This window comes from Coregonus clupeaformis, chromosome 20 (genome assembly GCF_020615455.1).
Source record: "Coregonus clupeaformis isolate EN_2021a chromosome 20, ASM2061545v1, whole genome shotgun sequence".
Classification (NCBI taxonomy): domain Eukaryota; kingdom Metazoa; phylum Chordata; class Actinopteri; order Salmoniformes; family Salmonidae; genus Coregonus; species Coregonus clupeaformis.
The window spans coordinates 33,504,666-33,525,098 of NC_059211.1; the positions used below are offsets into that span (position 1 = coordinate 33,504,666).

Here is a 20,433-nt window from a genome sequence, read left to right on the forward strand (position 1 = left end):
AAGCTGATGTCGTTAGTAAAGATTCCCTGGGGAATTACTGATTCTACCTGGATTTTGTTTGAGGCTTCCATTAAAGAACACCCTCTGTGTTGTTAGACAAGTAACTCTTTATCCACATTATAGCAGGGGGTGTAAAGCCATAACACTATATAGTGCACTACTTTTCCAGCAGCAGACTATGATCGATAATGTCAAAAGCCACACTAAAGTCTAACAAAACAGCCCCCACAATATTTTAATCATCATTTTCTCTCAGCCAATCATCAGTTATTTGTGTAAGTGCTGTGCTTGTTGAATGTCCTTTTCTATAAGCATGCTGAAAGTGTGTTAATTTGTTTACAGTAAAATAGCATTGTATCTGGTCAAACACAATTTTTTCCAATCGTTTTCTAAGTGTTGGTAACAGGCTAATTGGTCGGCTGTTTGAGCCAGTAAAGGGGGCTTTACTATTCTTAGGTGGCGGAATGACTTTTGCTTTCCTCCAAGCCTGGGGGCACATCCATTCTAGTAGGCTTAAATAGAAAATATGGCCAATAGGAGTGTCAATATTGTCCGCTATTATTGTAGAAACATCTCAAGGATGATCAATGGAAACAGGATGCACCTGAGCTCAATTTTGAGTGTCATAGAAAAGGGTCTGAATACTTATGTAAATAAGGTATTTCTGTTTTTATTTTTGTTATTTTTGCAAAAGTTTGTAAAAACCTGCCTTCGCTTTGTCATTATAGGGTATAGATTGATGAGGGATTTTTTTTTAAAATCCATTTTATAATAAGGCTGTAACGTAACAATGTGGAAGAGGTGAAGGGGTCTGAATAATTTCTGAATGCACTGTATGTGTCTCTAATATGGTCATACATTTGGCAGGAGGTTAGGAAGTGCAGCTCAGTTTCCACCTCATTTTGTGGGCAGTGTGCACATAGCCTGTCACTGAGTCTGTACATTGTCAAAGCTTTCCTCAATTTTGGGTCAGTCACAGTGTTCAGGTATTCTGCCACTGTGTACTCTGTTTAGGGCCAAGAAGCATTCCAGTTTGCGCTTTTTTTTGTTTCATTCTTTCCAATGTGTCAAGTAATTCTCTTTTCTCATGATTTGGTTGGGTCTAATTGTGTTGCTTTTGCTGTCCTGGGGCTCGGTGGGGTCTGTTTGTGTTTGTGAACAGAGCCCCAGGACCAGCCTGTTAGGGGACTCTTCTCTAGGTTAATCTCTCTGTAGGTGATGGTCTCTCTCTGTCTTTCTTTTTCTGTCTCTCTCTCTGTCTCTCTCTGTCTCTCTCTCTGTGTCTCTCTCTTTCTGCCTCTCTTTCTCTCCTTACCTCTCCCTCTCTCTGTGCAGCTAGAGTAGTTGCAATGCCTGCCCACTGAGTTGGGAGTAATGTAATGTTTGGCTATTTGAGCTGACATTTTCCTGCTGACAGACTCTTTCTGCCTGAGTGGACGGTCTGTTCAAATAACAGAAAAAATGGTGTCGTAACTGAGTGACCCAAACACTACTAAACACTACATGAGAAGTGATTCACTCTGTTTAATAGACAGACGACTGATGTTATAATCCTTTATTTATAAGGTTATAAGGTGAAGGATTGTCACATAGAGATTACAGTAAAATATGAAGAGGACCTGGGTAGAGTGTAGTGTAGCCCTTTGACTTTGGAGTGACCAAAGTGAGGTTGAGTGAGTGAAATATGTATACAGTACCAGTCAAAAGTTTGGACACACCTACTCATTCCAGGGTTTTTCTTTATTTTTACTATTTCTTCATTGTAGAATAATATTGAAGACATCAAAATTATGAAATAACACATATGGAATCATGTAGTAACCAAAAAAGTTGGTTGATAGAATGGCAAGGGTGTGCAAAGCTGTCATCAAGGCAAAGGTTGGCTATTTGAAGAATCTCAAATATAAAATATATTTAGATTTGTTTAACCCTTTTTTGGTTACTTCATGATTCCATATGTGTTATTTCATAGTTTTGATGTCTTCACTACTATTCTACAATGTAGAAAATAGTTTTAAAAAATAAAGAAAAACCCTTGAATGAGTAGGTGTGTCCAAACTTTTGACTGGTACTGTATATTGACCTGTTCTAAGATGTCTTCCTCTGTTTTCATATCATGCTGACCCCTCTCTCCCCTCTCTCTCTCTCTCCCTTCAGTGAGGTTTGCAGATTGTGGCCTGGGCAACAGGGTTCTGTTGGAGGTGGGCGACGCTGTGGACTTCAGGCTGGGTGAAGATGGCATGGTGTACGCCCGGCACGCCCTCCGTCTGGCGGACAGGAAGAGAGCCTTCTTAGTGGTGCGAGCGAGGGATCAGGAAACCAAGGAGGAGTGGAACACACGCGTTCACCTCCAGCTCCGGACAGACGGACAGGGAGACACGACAGAACACAACAAACAGGTATGGAAAGAATAGAATATCACAATTGGTCATTTAGCAGAAGCTTTTATCTATTCAAGGTGACCCTTTTGGTTCCAGGTATACCATTCTGGTTTCCATGTAGAACCCTTTCCACATAGAGGATTCTACATGGAACCCAAAAGGGTTCTACTTGGAACCAAAAAGGGTTCTCCGGTAGGGACAGTCAAAGAATCCTTTTGGAACCCTTTTTTCTAAGAGTTTAGGTATGGAGAAAAGACACATGAATAATTATAATGTGGAGATGGAAGTCAGAGGAGCAGTTCATCATAAGGCTACATTATCCATCAGTCGATTAACCAAGTTTCACGACCACTCTTACTTATTTATAAGGATTCACTAATGTTACATTTACTAAATAAAAATTCACAGCCCACTCTGTTAGCCTTTGATGGCTAGTGAAGTGCTGATAACCACAGAAACAAGACAGCTCTCGCTACAGTACAGCCATCCTAAATGGCACCCTATTCCCTATATAGTGCACTACACCCTATGAGTGCCCTGGTCAAAAGTAGTGCACTATATAGGGAATACATTGCCATTTGGGACGCACGCATAGCATCTGATGCTGCTGCCTCCTGTGTGTAAATTAGAGAAATAAGTAGGTCGTCTCTATAAGGGGAGACATTAAAGAGCCACTACAGCGACCTGTTCACATCTCCCAGTAAAAATGTTCCCAGAAATAGTGCAGTGCAATATACTTACTGTGTCCATTACAGTCTCTCAGCCTTCTCTGGGAGCAGTGAAAACAGTGTGAGAAAGGAAAAAGCTGTTAAAAACAACACCAATATGAAACCTGTGAATAAAAGCTATGAAATGTAACCAGTGGAGTGTTAGGCAGCTATTAGTCAGCTAGCTCTCTTAACAGACTGATGGAGCAGAATACTCTGAGAGAAGGGAGGGAGGGAGGGTTTGGCGAGAGGGAGAGAAAAGATGGAGTGAGATTTGGGGGAAGGAAGCAGGAGAGAGAGAAGGATAAGGATAGATGTATAGAGAAAGAGAAAAATAGTGAAGGGATGAGCTGGAGGGATAGAGCTGGAGGGATAGAGTTGGAGGGATATAGATGGAGGGATATAGCTGGAGGGATATAGATGGAGGGATATAGATGGAGGGATATAGATGGAGGGGTATAGATGGAGGGATATATATGGAGGGATATAGATGGAGGGGTATAGATGGAGGGATATAGATGGAGGGATATAGATGGAGGGATATAGTTGGAGGGGTATAGATGGAGGGGTATAGATGGAGGGATAGAGATGGAGGGATATAGATGGAGGGGTATAGATGGAGGGATATAGATGGAGGGATATAGATGGAGGGGTAGAGGTGGAGGGGTAGAGGTAGAGGGGTAGAGGTGGAGGGATATAGATGGAGGGGTATAGATGGAGGGGTAGAGATGGAGGGGTAGAGATGGAGGGGTATAGATGGAGGGGTATAGATGGAGGGGTAGAGATGGAGGGGTATAGATGGAGGGGTAGAGGTGGAGGGGTAGAGATGAAGGGGTATAGATGGAGGGATATAGATGGAGGGATATAGATGGAGGGGTATAGATGGAGGGGTAGAGATGGAGGGGTAGAGATGGAGGGGTAGAGATGGAGGGGTATAGATGGAGGGGTAGAGATGGAGGGGTAGAGGTGGAGGGGTAGAGATGAAGGGGTATAGATGGAGGGGTATAGTTTAGGGGTAGAGATGGAGGGGTAGAGATGGAGGGATATAGATGGAGGTGTTGAGATGGAGGGGTATAGATGGAGGGGTGGAGATGGAGGGGTATAGTTGGAGGGGTATAGTTTAGGGGTAGAGATGGAGGGGTAGAGATGGAGGGGTATAGATGGAGGGGTAGAGATGGAGGGGTATAGATGGAGGGGTAGAGGTGGAGGGGTAGAGATGAAGTGGTATAGATGGAGGGGTATAGTTTAGGGGTAGAGATGGAGGGGTAGAGATGGAGGGATATAGATGGAGGTGTTGAGATGGAGGGGTATAGATGGAGGGGTGGAGATGGAGGGGTATAGTTGGAGGGATATAGATGGAGGGGTATAGATGGAGGGGTAGGGATGGAGGGGTGGAGATGGAGGGGTATAGTTTAGGGGTATAGATGGAGGGGTAGAGATGGAGGGGTATAGTTGGAGGGGTATAGTTTAGGGGTATGGAGGGGTAGAGATGGAGGGGTAGAGATGGAGGGGTGGAGATGGAGGGGTGGAGATGGAGGGATAGAGATGGAGGGGTATAGTTGGAGGGGTGGAGATGGAGGGGTGGAGATGGAGAATAGAGATGGAGGGGTATAGTTGGAGGGGTAGAGATGGAGGGGTGGAGATGGAGGGGTGGAGATGGAGGGGTAGAGATGGAGGGGTATAGTTTAGGGGTATGGAGGGGTAGAGATGGAGGGGTGGAGATGGAGGGGTGGAGATGGAGGGATAGAGATGGAGGGGTATAGTTGGAGGGGTAGAGATGGAGGGGTGGAGATGGAGGGGTGGAGATGGAGGGGTGGAGATGGAGGGGTGGAGATGGAGGGATAGAGATGGAGGGGTATAGTTGGAGGGGTGGAGATGGAGGGATATAGAAAGAGGATGTGATGTCTAAGAGAGATCCTATTAAATTACATGGGTAATTAACTAAGTATTTTAATTCCTAATTCTATGGCTAATTCTATGACATAAACAGAGCGTGCGTGTGTGTGTGAGAGAGAGAGAGAGATATTTTGTTTTTGTATGTTTCTTTTCTTCCTGGTGTTTTCTGGAATAACTTCTTGATGTGTGTGGGTTTGTCAGAGAAATCTGTCTGTGTGTCTATATTTTTGTCTTTGTCTGTATGTTGGTGTGTAACATGTTTTTCTCTGCAGGTGAACTCCAGTGATGCAACTGTGATCATGTTTCCATGGCGCAGCGTGGTCGTCAGGGGTGATGGATCTCTGAGGCGGGTAAAGAGGGACTGGGTCATCCCCCCCATCAACGTCCCCGAGAACTCACGAGGACAGTTCCCAGAGGAGCTAGTCAGGGTAGGACACACACACGGTTCAGAGGACATATTTCACACACATTTCCCAGGGGTGCTAATCAAGAGAAGACAAACACACTGTCACGCAAAGTCTGTCATTTGGCCACTAGCGCAGAGGGTTTCATAGAGTGTGTGTTTGTGTGTTAATGTAGCTCAGTTGGTAGAGCATGGCGCTTGCAACGCCAGGGTTGTGGGTTCGTTTCCCACGGGGGGCCAGTATGAAAATGTATGCACTCACTAACTGTAAGTCGCTCTGGATAAGAGCGTCTACTAAAATGTAAATATAATGTTTTGTGTGTATGTACAGTGTATGTGTGTAGCGCTCACTATTTCCGCCTGACACCATCTGCTGGTATGATATTTATATTAGAATCTGTGGAGAGACAGGGGGTTAATGGAAGGGTTCTAGTGATTTATACGTGTTTCATTAAGGTTTATGGTGCATCTGCTGCTTCCTGTCTGTACTGTATAGCCTATGTATGGTGTTGAGTGGAGCTAAAGATGTTTTAAATAAAAGTGTGGTTGTGTAACTGTATCTAAAGTGGGAATATCTCTCCCTCCCTCCCTCTTGCTCTCCCACTCGCTCTCTCTTTCCCCCTGTGGTCTAGATCCGGTCGGACCGTGATAAGAACCGTCTCCTGCGGTACAGTGTGACTGGACCCGGTGCTGACCAGCCTCCGACCGGGATCTTCATCATCAACCCTATCTCTGGTCAGCTCTCTGTGACCAAACCCCTCGACCGCGAACACATCTCCAACTTCCATGTAAGTATGTAACTGGGGTTGCAAAATTCTGGTAACTTTCCCAAAATTCCCAGGTTTTTCAGAAATCATGGTTGGAAGATTCACTGAATCAGGAGGGATTCCTATATAGAGAATCCCTCTGACCACATTATTTGCTGCCAATTGCTGGTGTATGTAAAACGTCACACTGAGGTAGTTGGACAGGAAACTTCAGTCTGAGAATGTTACCTTTTATCTGCAGTACACAAACAGGCACACATGCACACACACTGAGACACACTCAAGCAACTCTAGCTCTGATCTGCAGGCAGGACATTTGCATGAAGGGTGGGGCTCCCTCATGAATATTCATACAGTGTGATGTAGTTGTCAGAGTCACTGAAGCTCTGGCATGAATATATTCATGAGCTGTTGCGGTGGCAGTACTGGAGACTCGGTATAAAGAGCAGCACAGACAGTATAGCAGCTATGAGACAGGGCACAGGGTGAGGGTACTGTAACAGCAGTATGTTATGGCAGCTACTCCTCCCTGCCTAGCGGTAGGCCTCTCTGCCATGGCTGTTTTGGAGACAGGTACTGGGGAGGGTAATCTGCTTTTTCCCTGTATTTCTCTCTGTTAGAGAGCAGTAGTTGAGAGGCCCTAGGAGAGAAACACTTAAGGGTCTTTAGATCCACCCTTGAGAGGCCAAGTGTACACTAACCTCAGTCAATGGCCCCGTTCCAATCCCAATACCTCACACCCTTCCTCTCTCTCTGCCCTTGGAGGCTTGAGCTCTGAAGTGTAAGCAATATGTAGGGCGTTCACTCACCGCTCTAGAATGTAGTGAAATATGGGTAAATTCAAGAGGGTGCTCCTACATTTATGTCTAAACCTAGTTTTCTTTAGCCTATGTCATTATGAATCACATACAATTAATTATTAGATTGTTCTCTACAATATTACAACCTTAATATTCTTGTACTTAACAGTATTGAGTAAATAAGAACGTTAGTTTGTTGTGACCGTTGCTACTTTAGACCGTGCAGCTCTTGGTTGCATCTCTTCCATATTTTGGCGTTGGAGGTGATAACATTAGGAGGCGTTTCCACACTTTGGACCAATCAAAATCAACTTGATACCTCGTCATTTTCATCTCCAGATCCGTGGCTTTCTATTCCTCTAACCCCGGTCAATCAATATTGAGAGGGTCGTTTCTATGGTAATTTAAAGGGGATGACTCAGAAATTCACAATGAAAACTGGAACAGATTTTTAGGATAGATATTGAAATTGAGTCAGTTAGCTATGTTAATTAATATATATATATATATATATATATATATATATATATATATATATATATATATATCAGTGGGGAGAACAAGTATTTGATACACTGCCGATTTTGCAGGTTTTCCTACTTACAAAGCATGTAGAGGTCTGTAATTTTTATCATAGGTACACTTCAACTGTGAGAGACGGAATCTAAAACAAAAATCCAGAAAATCACATTGTATGATTTTAAAGTAATTAATTTGCATTTTATTGCATGACATAAGTATTTGATACATCAGAAAAGCAGAACTTAATATTTGGTACAGAAACCTTTGTTTGCAATTACAGAGATCATACGTTTCCTGTAGGTCTTGACCAGGTTTGCACACACTGCATCAGGTATTTTGGCCCACTCCTCCATACAGACCTTCTCCAGATCCTTCAGGTTTCGGGGCTGTCGCTGGGCAATACGGACTTTCAGCTCCCTCCAAAGATTTTCTATTGGGTTCGGGTCGTTGTCATGCTGGAAGACCCAGCCACGACCCATCTTCAATGCTCTTACTGAGGGAAGGAGGTTGTTGGCCAAGATCTCGTGATACATGGCCCCATCCATCCTCCCCTCAATACGGTGCAGTCGTCCTGTCCCCTTTTCAGAAAAGCATCCCCAAAGAATGATGTTTCCACCTCCATGCTTCACGGTTGGGATGGTGTTCTTGGGGTTGTACTCATCCTTCTTCTTCCTCCAAACACAGCGAGTGGAGTTTAGACCAAAAAGTTCTATTTTTGTCTCATCAGACCACATGAACTTCTCCCATTCGTCCTCTGGATCATCCAGATGGTCATTGGCAAACTTCAGACGGGCCTGGACATGCACTGGCTTGAGCAGGGGGACCTTGCGTGCGCTGCAGGATTTTAATCCATGACGGCGTAGTGTGTTACTAATGGTTTTCTTTGAGACTGTGGTCCCAGCTCTCTTCAGGTCATTGACCAGGTCCTGTCGTGTAGTTCTGGGCTGATCCCTCACCTTCCTCATGATCATTGATGCCCCACGAGGTGAGATCTTACATGGAGCCCCAGACCGAGGGTGATTGACCGTCATCTTGAACTTCTTCCATTTTCTAATAATTGCGCCAACAGTTGTTGCCTTCTCACCAAGCTGCTTGCCTATTGTCCTGTAGCCCATCCCAGCCTTGTGCAGGTCTACAATTTTATCCCTGATGTCCTTACACAGCTCTCTGGTCTTGGCCATTGTGGAGAGGTTGGAGTCTGTTTGATTGAGTGTGTGGACAGGTGTCTTTTATACAGGTAACGAGTTCAAACAGGTGCAGTTAATACAGGTAATGAGTGGAGAACAGGAGGGCTTCTTAAAGAAAAACTAACAGGTCTGTGAGAGCCGGAATTCTTACTGGTTGGTAGGTGATCAAATACTTATGTCATGCAATAAAATGCAAATTAATTACTTTAAAATCATACAATGTGATTTTCTGGATTTTTGTTTTAGATTCCGTCTCTCACAGTTGAAGTGTACCTATGATAAAAATTACAGACCTCTACATGCTTTGTAAGTAGGAAAACCTGCAAAATCGGCAGTGTATCAAATACTTGTTCTCCCCACTGTATATATATATTTGGCTCAATTGTCACGACTGTCTGTGAGATGCGGTAAACGAAGTCAGGCGCAGGACGCAGAACTCTCGGATACGTACTTTTAATACGAAAAGGATCCAAAAGGACACAGAAAATAACTCCACGCAGGGAGGAAATAACCCGTTCACAAAATAGACAACTGTGAAGGGGAAAACAATCACACACAAAGTACAGATGAGAGACAGGGGTAATTATAAGGGAAACAATTAACATAATGACGAACAGGTGTAAACAATACAGACAAAACTAAACAAACACCGATAACATCGAACGGCAGCAGCTAGTACTCCGGGGACGACGAACGCCGAAGCCTGCCCGAGCAAGGAGGAGGAGCAGCCTCGGCAGAATCCGTGACATCAATTTTGTTTTGTATTCTGTGGATTTCATTTAGAAAAAGCCACTTTTATCACACATGAACCTGCAGCCACTAACTAGCTTCTAAGTTGACGTTTGAAGTTTGCTCCATGGGCAGAACGGCGCTGTGACAGAGTTATATTGAGTAGCGACCACTTTTTCACCATGGCCATAATTACATTCTATTCACTCTAATTATGCTAAATTCTCGGAGTAAATCGTCATCTAACTTTTTAACTATACAGTGCCTTCGGAAAGTATTCAGACCCCTTGACATTTTCCACATTTTGTTACGTTACAGCCTTATTCTAAAATGGATTAAATAAATACAAATCCTCAGCAATCTACACGCAGTACCCCATAATGACGAAGCGAAAACAGTTTTTTATACATTTTAGCAAATGTATAAAAAATTATAAACAGAAATGCCTTATTTACATAAGTATTCAGACCATTTCCTACTAAACTCGAAATTGAACTCAGGTGCATCCTGTTTCCATTGATCATCCTTAATGTTTCTACAACTTGATTGGAGTCCACCTGTGGTAAATTCAATTGATTGGACATGATTTGAAAAGGCACACACCTGTCTATATAAGGTCCCACAGTGCATGTCAGAGCAAAAACCAAGCCATGAGGTCGAGGAATTGTCCGTAGAGCTCCGAGATAGGATTGTGTCGAGGCACAGATCTGGGGAAGGGTACCAAAACATTTCTGCAGCATTGAAGGTCCCCAAGAACACAGTGGCCTTCATCATTCTTAAATGGAAGAAGTTTGGAACCACCAAGACTCTTCCTGAGCAATCGGGGGAGAAGGGCCTTGGTCAGGGAGGTGACCAAGGCACCATCCCTACGGTCAGGGAGGTGACCTGGCACCATCCCTACGGTGAAGCATGGTGGTGGTAGCATCATGCTGTGTCTTTCAGCAGCAGGGACTGGGAGACTAGTCAGGATCGAGGCAAAGATGAACGGTGCAAAGTACAGAGAGATCCTTGATAAAAACCTGCTCCAGAGTGCTCAGGACCTCAGACTGGGGCGAAGGTTCACCTTCCAACAGGACAACGACCCTAAGCACACAGCCAAGACAACGCAGGAGTGGCTTCGGGACAAGTCAATGAATGTCCTTGAGTGGCCCAGCCAGAGCCTGGACTTGAACCCGATCGAACATCTCTGGTGAGACCTGAAAATAGCTGTGCAGCAACGCTCCCCATCAAACCTGACAGGGCTTGAGAGGATCTGCAGAGAAGAATGGGAGAAACTCTACAAATACAGGTGTGCCAAGCTTGTAGCGTCATACCCAAGAAGACCCGATGCTGTAATCGCTGCCAAAGGTGCTTCAACAAAGTACTGAGTAAAGGGTCTGAATACTGAAAATGTCGAAATACCTATTTTTGCTTTGTCATTATGGGGTATTGTGTGTAGATTGATGAGGGGAAAAAACGATTTAATCAATTTTAGAATAAGGCTGTAACGTAACAAAATGTGGAAAAAGTAAAGGGGTCTGAATACTTTCCGAAGGCACTGTATATGGTAGAAACAAAGGGTTTGGACTATTGTTTCTCTGATGCAATTCTCTATTGAATGAACATATTTTCAGAAACATTAAATTAAATAATCATTTTATGGGTGAACACCCTACTTTATGCTGAAAACTATACCTAGCCTATCCAAGGTCTATGTGGAGATATTGCCATATTGCTTACACATACATAATCCTTTCTGATCCATGTGAGAGAGCAAACAACAGAAGAGGCAAAGTCATGAGTTATAGAATTGGAGTCCTCACAACAGCTTTTCCCTAACCCTGAGTTTGTCTCTGTCTGTGTAGCTGTGAGCCCATGCCATGTCATTCCCTAACCGTGTCCTAACCCTGATCCTCTATCTGTCCCTCTAGCTGCGAGCCCATGCTGTGGACCTGAATGGGAACCAGATAGAGAACCCCATAGACATCGTCATCAATGTCATAGACATGAACGACAATAGACCAGAGTTTACACACACCATCTACAACGGATCAGTACCAGAGGGCTCCAAACCAGGTAAAAACACACACACACACCTGAGTGGCGCAGCGGTCTAAGGCACTGCATCTCAGTGCTTGAGGCGTCACTACAGACCCCCTGGTTCGATTCCAGGCTGTATCACAACCGGCCGTGATTGGGAGTCCCATAGGGCGCCGCACAATTGGCCCAGCGTTGTCCGGGTTTGGCCGGTGTAGGCCGTCATTGTAAATAACTTAACTTAACTGACTTGCCTAGTTAAATAAAGGTAAAATAAAAAACACACACTCACGCACACATACAGTCAATTTTTTATTGACTGCTTGGTTTGCGTTCCCAGGGTCCTTTGTGATGACAGTGACATCAGTGGACAAGGACGACCCTAAAACAGCCAATGGGATGCTCCGATACAAGATTATATCTCAGAACCCTGAGAGTCCCTCTTCCAACATGTTCACCATCAACAACAAGACAGGAGGCATCATCACCGTAGCAGCAGGCCTCGACAGAGAGGTGGGTGGGTGTTTGTGTGTGTGCGCGTGTGTGTGTGTGTGTGATGTGTATCAATGTGTACACCATAACAAAAAAGATCCTGTTGTTTCTACCGTAATTTACTGGCACCCTCCTGTAAGATACTGTAAGAAAAAAAAGTTATCTTTGGTTTAACAGTACATTATGTTTACAGGTAACTGGCTGCCAGTAAGTTACTGTAAAAACAACAGCATTTATTTTACACTGTATGAGTTCGTGTTTACATACTGACTGTCTAGGTTATTCTCTGTAATCTGAACCTGTCCCCTCTTGTTTTCCTCCTTCCAGAAAGTTCCTCAGTACACGCTGATCATCCAGGCTACTGACATGGAGGGGAACCCCACCTACGGCCTGTCTAACACAGCAACAGCTATCATCAGGATCAGTGACGTCAATGATAACCCCCCAGAGTTCACCGCTGACACAGTAAGTCACACACAGACAGACAGACAGACAGACACACAGACACAAAGACACAGTACAAATAAATACACACACACACACACACACACACACACACACACACACACACACACACACACACACACTTTCTTTCTCACACACATCAAAGAACACCAAATAAATAATCTTTCAACAAAAAACATTACCAAAGTTTATTTATCATATTATTGAGCAGGATGTTTCATCTCTCACTCCCTCATCACTCTCCCCCCTCCCCCTCCCTCTGTAGTTCTATGGAGAGGTGCATGAGAACCGTGTGAATGTGATCGTAGCTAACCTGACAGTAACAGATAAGGACCAGCCCCATACTGCAGCGTGGAGGACTGTGTACAGGATCACCGCTGGAGACCCCACTGGACGCTTCTCCATCCCGACTGACCCCACCACCAACGAGGGACTGGTCACTGTGGTCAAGGTAGGACATAGCACAGCACATATACACTACCGGTCAAAAGTTTTAGAACATACTACTCATTTTCTTTATTTTTACTATTTTCTACATTGTAGAATAATAGTGAAGACATCAAAACTATGAAATAACACTTATGAAATCATGTAGTAACCAAAAAAGTGTTAAACAAATCTAAATATATTTAATATTTGAGATACTTCAAATAGCCACCCTTTGCCTTGATGACAGCTTTGCACACTCTTGGAATTATCTCAACCAGCTTCACCTGGAATGCTTTTCCAACAGTTTTGAAGGAGTTCCCACATATGCTGAGCATTTGTTGGCTGCTTTTCCTTCACTCTGCGGTCCGACTCATCCCAAACCATCACAATTTGGTTGAGGTCGGGGGAGTGTGGAGGCCAGGTCATCTGATGCAGGACTCCATCACTCTCCTTCTTGGTAAAATAGCCCTTACACAGCCTGGAGGTGTGTTGGGTCATTGTCCTGTTGAAAAACAAATGATAGTCCCACTAAGCCCAAACCAGATGGGATGGCGTATCACTGCAGAATGCTGTGGTAGCCATGCTGGTTAAGTGTGCCTTGAATTCTAAATAAATTATAGACAGTGTCACCAGCAAAGCACCCCCACACCATAACACCTCCTCCTCCATGCTTTACGGTGGGAAATACACATGTGGAGATCATCCGTTCACCCACACCGCGTCTCACAAAGACACAGCGGTTGGAACCAAAAATCTCAAATTTGGACTCCAGACTAAAGGACAAATTTCGTGTTTCTTGGCCCAAGCAAGTCTGTTCTTCTCATTGTTGTCCTTTAGTAGTGGTTTCTTTGCAGCAATTCGACCATGAAGGCCTGATTCACACAGTCCCCTCTGAACAGTTGATGTTGAGATGTGTCTGTTACTTGAACTCTGTAAAGCATTTATTTGGGCTGCAATTTCTGAGGCCGGTTAACTCTAATGAACGTATCTTCTGCAGCAGAGGTAACTCTGCGTCTTCCATTCCTGTGGCGGTTCTCATGAAAGCCAGTTTCATCAGAGCGCTTGATGGTTTTTGCGACTGCACTTGAAGAAACTTTCAAAGTTATTGCCCTTCATGTCTTAAAGTAATGATGGACTGTCGTTTCTCTTTGGTTATTTGAGCTGTTCTTTTTTTTGTGTTTTGGGGGTTAGATCAGCTTAATATTGCAGATAGATTGTAACTTCTATCAATGTAATTGTCTGCATCACTTCCAATCCCCCATGTTTTTTATATATATACTCCCCTTTATTACTTTTCAACCCCGCCATCCTTTCCCTACTTGGGGTAAATTAGTGAACAACAATGCCCAGGCCTCTACTTCCAGCCTATACTTACTATCTACACCTTATGGACACAGTCAATTTTACAATAATTATATTTTATTTGTTTTTTTTTGTTTTTGCTCCTGAACTTCTTCTACTCTCAACCTCTCCGATCATTTTCATGATGTCCATCCGGTTTGCTTCTATATGCCATATCTTTCTAACTGTGCTCTTTCCCAAAAGCTCCCAACATACAACCTATATACTTATCATGGACACAGTATGCTTACATTATTAGTTATCTTGTTATTATTTGTTGTTATTTGTTATTAGTCCCATCCTTCAACTCCATTCAATACCTCCCATCTATCTCTTAACACCATCCATATAGGATTTCTATTTGCCATATATATTTCAACCGTACTGTGATGTTTTACAAAAGTTCTGAACCTTTCTATTCTCATTATTTGTTCTGTTGATAGTGGACAACCTTGTTTCACTCCTCTTGACAGTTTAACATTTTCTGAGAAATAGCCATTATTTACTATTTTACACCTAGGGTTACTATACATGATTTTGACCCATTTTATAAGAGATTATTTGAGCTGTTCTTGCCATAATATGGACTTGGTCTTTTACCAAATAGGGCTATCATCTGTCACAACACAACTAATTGGCTCAAATGCATTAAGAAGGAAAGAGATTCCACAAATTATCTTTTAACAAGGCACACTTTCCAGGTGACTACCTCATGAAGCTGATTGAGATCATTTCAAGAGTGTGCAAAGTTGTCTTCAAGGCAAAGGGTGGCTATTTGACACTTTTTTGGTTACTACATGATTCCATATGTGTTATTTCATAGTTTTGATGTCTTCACTATTATTCTACAATGTATAAAATAGTAAAAATACAGAAAAACCCTTGAATGAGTAGGAGTTCTAAAACTTTTGACCGGTAGTGTACATACATACAGTACAGACTGTACATACAGCACACAGATATACACATCACATATATTGTACACGGCTATGCACACAACATGTACCTCTCTGTATATTTATGTACACACACAGACAGATGCTGCACATACAAACAACACACAGATAAACACACACATGATAACGGCTAATCACAGGAGGTTGGTGGCACCTTAATTGGGGTGGACAGGCTCGTGGTAATGGCTGGAGCGGAATTAGTGGAATGGTATCACATACATTAAACACATGGTTTCCAGGTGTTTGATGCCATTTCATTCGCTCCATTCCAGCCATTATTATGAGCCGTCCTCCCCTCAGCAGCCTCCACTGCGGCTAATGTATGTCTATCTGGCCGATAAACTGTATGTGCGTGTGTATATATGAGCGTGGCTAACTGGTGTGTATTTCCGTGTTTACGTGTCTCTCAATCTCCAGCCCATAGACTATGAGGTAAATCGTTCCTTCATGTTGACGGTGCTGGCTGAGAATGAGGTTGCCCTGGCCCGTGGTATCCACCTGCCCCGTCAGTCCACCGCCACCGTGTCTGTACGCATCGCAGATGTCAACGAGAGCCCAGAGTTCTCCCCCAACCCTAAAGCCATCAAACTGGAGGAGGGACTACCAGCCGGCTCGCTACTCACCACCTTCACAGCACACGACCCTGACAGATACATGCAGCAGAACATACGGTACGGAGAGGAGAGAGAAAAAGAGGGGAGAGAGTATTGCAGGGTTGCTCATGTTAGCTGATAATGTTTTATATGTGTTGAATGTGTATGTTTCAAATGCATTATAGAGTGTCATGTTACTTCCTGTTGTAATTGTGTTCTCTCATCCTTTTTGGTTGATATCCAGGTATTCGAAGCTGTTTGACCCTGCTAATTGGCTGGAGATAGACCCTGTAAACGGGCGGATCTCCACAATCGCTGTGCTGGACAGAGAGTCTCACTATGTGAAGAATAACCTCTATAACGTCACCTTCATGGCCTCTGACAATGGTGAGTTGTGTGTGTAGGCCTATACTGTTTTTAGAGCTTACTGTGTTTATAGCTGTGTTTAATGTGGGAGGATGGGAGATGGGGTACTCTTGCAGGGAAGCTCTTTGACCTCGATCTTACTATTCACATTAATTAAATTCAGTTACAATCCATTCAGTCTGAATCACTTTCTTAGCACGATAATACAAATATTTTGTTGCCAAAATCCCCCAAAATTCTAAGACCATCTCAGATGACAATGGCAGTACTGCTTCAGAAAATGATATGTGTACGGATGAGCATACAAACTAGTGCTCACATACACATTCTCTAAAAACACTCTCTCCCTGTCACATGCACACACGCACACACACACACCACAGAGCCCCTGCTGTGTCTGAGCTTAATTTTGACTGAGCTCTTCATTGTGCTTTTTCCAAATACACACACACATGCTCCTGCTCTCACACACACACACACACACACACACACACACACACACACACACAGGCAGATGTGTGCCTCAGACAGACTCCCTAACATACTGATCTCTCTTTCCCTCATTCCCTTACTCACTCTCCTGGTGTGTATGTTGAATCACACGTTTCTCTCATCACATCTCTTATTTAGAAGGTTAGTTTTACTGAGGTCAGATGTAGCTGTTGACAGAGTGTTGTTTTGAGAAGTTTGGATGTTGCAATATGGTTTTGGGTGTGGCATAATATTATGTATGACAGCATGAATCGTGTTTGTTTTGAATGCTGTATTGTGCCTATGAGGATTCTTATTACCCTGTGTTTCTGGCAGTGGTTGGAACCGAAATTATTTTCCAATCGTTTCGTTCTGAACAGACCCACTATTTTTGTTCGTTTCGTTCAACTGAACCGGTTCGAACCAAAAAAACGTACCGTTTATATTGTTCCTTTGTGTTCCTTTTTTAACGTTTTTTACATTTAGCTCACTAACTTACTTCACCAATCAGTGCGGATAGAGCAGGTAAGCTAGTTGTTTACATGCGTGATGGACAGACAAGTGTAGCCTATGGCGCAAGATGCGACTGAAATGTTGCAGGTGGCAAGAGAGGGTTGAGGAGGAGGCTTGAAACGCTGGGCATCTTGTTTTGACATGCATTATATGAATTAGGTCCACAGAATTATACCTAGGAGGAGTGGCTTCTCTGGAGGAACTTTGAATGTCCTTTGAGCTAGCTAGCTAACAAGCTTGCGCTAGATAGCTAACAAGCTTGTGTGTGCAGAGCGGTACCAGAATTTAAAACACGTCTTACCTTTTTGTAGTTAATAAATCCAATGTGAAACATCATAACTAGGCCTGTTGTATCCTTAACTAGCTTTTAAAAAGTCAATCCATTATTCTCTAGCTAATAAAAAATCTGGCTCCCTATCTTCTGAATTTAGCATTAATGTAACATCAGTACAGTCAGTAGCCTGTTTGGGGATTTAGGCTGGGTTTCTGTATAGCACTTTGTGACATCTGCTGATGTAAAAAGGGCTTTATAAATACATTTGATTGATTGATTTAGCTTGCAGGCAGATACTGGAATACGTTTTTGAGTGACAGAGTGAGGGCTTTGCATAGGCGCTTAGTTGGTTTTGTTGTGGGACTAGAAAAAAAATGCCGGGAACGTAAAATAACGTTATTAACCCGTTCCCATGCATTTAAAATAGCGGTTCTGTTCCAGGGTCTGTTTCTGTTCCTTGAAAAAGAAAATCCTGATTTTCAGTTCTGTTCTCTGAACCAGTTCCAACCCCTGGTATCTCCTCTCAACATATAAATAGTTCAGTACAGTATCTATGTTGCACCAAACAGGTTGCCTTTTTGACATATTTTATTTATTTATTCATATCTAAGGGGCCTTTTACTCCACTTTGCTTATCTCACTGGTCTCTCCTTCTCTTGCTCCTCCATCCCTCCATCCTCTCTCTCAGGCATCCCCCCTGCCAGTGGTACGGGTACGTTACAGATGTACCTTTTAGACATAAACGACAATGCTCCTCGTGTCTTCCCTCCGGAGGTGGAGATGTGTGAGAAGCCTGAGCCCAATGCCATCAACATCACTGCCAGCGACCCCGATCTGATCCCTAACGCCGGCCCCTTTGCCTTCGAACTGGCCAACCGGCCGGCAGACGCACGACGGAACTGGACCCTCACACGCCTCAATGGTTAGTGTGTGTCTGTGTTTTATCTTTCCTGTCTTTCTTTCACTCCCTGTCTCTACATTTCTCTATTGCCCTCAATTAAATTCAAAAATGCTTAATTGCCATGACAAAATAACTTATAGAAAATTGTTCCCCATCTCGCTCTGTCTCTTTCTTTCTCTCGCCTTCCCTATATTACACTCTCTCAATTCAATTCAATATACTGACATGTAAAGTCTTTATTGACATGGAAAGTAAAACACTTACACTGAGGGAAAAAAGTATTTGATCCCTTGCTGATTTTGTATGTTTGCCCACTGACAAAGAAATAATCAGTCTGGGGTATGGGATGGACCACAGGAATTATTTGCTAGGATAATAATTGCTTGTCAATGAATTAAATGTAATACAATGGCAATCCGGGTTATATGTTAAAATCCTATGCGTGAACTGCCGACATTATTACGCATATTAATTGATAATGATGGAGAATAGGATATGCATAATTTTTTTAAATAGTTATATATATATATATATATATATATAGAGGTGAAAGCATTGGAAATGCTTTTGGCGGTTAATCTGCTTCTATTTTGTGGGTGGCACTGTGTGCTGTTTTCGATGGATGGGTCCTGGCCTCTCGGGGCCTTAGGGATCCGGAGGGACGTGGGTGGGATGCTGATCACTGGGATGACGGCTCAACTTGGGATGGGGAGGGGCTTTAGCGGGGGAATTAGTGGAGAACAACTGAAGGGTTACTCCGTAGCAATGCAAATATCACGGTACAGCTACAGTGGGGGGAAAAAAAGTATTTAGTCAGCCACCAATTGTGCATGTTCTCCCACTTAAAAATATGAGAGAGGCCTGTAATTTTCATCATAGGTACACGTCAACTATGACAGACAAAATGAGAAAAAAAATCCTGAAAATCACATTGTAGGATTTTTAATGAATTTATTTGCAAATTATGGTGGAAAATAAGTATTTGGTCACCTTCAAACAAGCAAGATTTCTGGCTCTCATAGACCTGTAACTTCTTCTTTAAGAGGCTCCTCTGTCCTCCACTCGTTACGTGTATTAATGGCACCTGTTTGAACTTGGTATCAGTATAAAAGACACCTGTCCACAACCTCAAACAGTCACACTCCAAACTCCACTATGGCCAAGACCAAAGAGCTGTCAAAGGACACCAGAAACAAAATTGTAGACCTGCACCAGGCTGGGAAGACTGAATCTGCAATAGGTAAGCAGCTTGGTTTGAAGAAATCAACTGTGGGAGCAATTATTAGGAAATGGAAGACATACAAGACCACTGATAATCTCCCTCGATCTGGGGCTCCACGCAAGATCTCACCCCGTGGGGTCAAAATGATCACAAGAACGGTGAGCAAAAATCCCAGAACCACACGGGGGGACCTAGTGAATGACCTGCAGAGAGCTGGGACCAAAGTAACAAAGCCTACCATCAGTAACACACTACGCCGCCAGGGACTCAGATCCTGCAGTGCCAGACGTGTCCCCCTGCTTAAGCCAGTACATGTCCAGGCCCGTCTGAAGTTTGCTAGAGTGCATTCGGATGATCCAGAAGAGGATTGGGAGAATGTCATATGGTCAGATGAAACCAAAATAGAACTTTTTGGTAAAAACTCAACTCGTCGTGTTTGGAGGACAAAGAATGCTGAGTTGCATCCAAAGAACACCATACCTACTGTGAAGCATGGGGGTGGAAACATCATGCTTTGGGGCTGTTTTTCTGCAAAGGGACCAGGACGACTGATCCGTGTTAAGGAAAGAATGAATGGGGCCATGTATCGTGAGATTTTGAGTGAAAACCTTCTTCCATCAGCAAGGGCATTGAAGATGAAACGTGGCTGGGTCTTTCAGCATGACAATGATCCCAAACACACCGCCCGGGCAACGAAGGAGTGGCTTCGTAAGAAGCATTTCAAGGTCCTGGAGTGGCCTAGCCAGTCTCCAGATCTCAACCCCATAGAAAATCTTTGGAGGGAGTTGAAAGTCCGTGTTGCCCAGCGACAGCCCCAAAACATCACTGCTCTAGAGGAGATCTGCATGGAGGAATGGGCCAGAATACCAGCAACAGTGTGTGAAAACCTTGTGAAGACTTACAGAAATCGTTTGACCTGTGTCATTGCCAACAAAGGGTATATAACAAAGTATTGAGAAACTTTTGTTATTGACCAAATACTTATTTTCCACCATAATTTGC

The 20,433-nt window shown here is 43.4% G+C and overlaps 1 protein-coding gene across 1 annotated transcript in view; it reads left to right on the forward strand.

Moving 5' to 3' along the window:
- The window catches only part of cdh2 (cadherin 2, type 1, N-cadherin (neuronal)), an 82,492-nt gene that overhangs the window by 45,128 nt on the left and 16,931 nt on the right, over positions 1–20,433 (forward strand). Inside the window, exons 3-12 of the mRNA XM_041840239.2 lie at positions 2,158–2,399; positions 5,257–5,412; positions 6,020–6,175; positions 11,303–11,447; positions 11,749–11,921; positions 12,228–12,365; positions 12,631–12,816; positions 15,509–15,762; positions 15,929–16,071; positions 17,997–18,230. Coding sequence (XP_041696173.1) covers positions 2,158–2,399; positions 5,257–5,412; positions 6,020–6,175; positions 11,303–11,447; positions 11,749–11,921; positions 12,228–12,365; positions 12,631–12,816; positions 15,509–15,762; positions 15,929–16,071; positions 17,997–18,230 — 1,827 coding nt within the window. The remainder of the gene's footprint in view (positions 1–2,157; positions 2,400–5,256; positions 5,413–6,019; positions 6,176–11,302; positions 11,448–11,748; positions 11,922–12,227; positions 12,366–12,630; positions 12,817–15,508; positions 15,763–15,928; positions 16,072–17,996; positions 18,231–20,433) is intronic.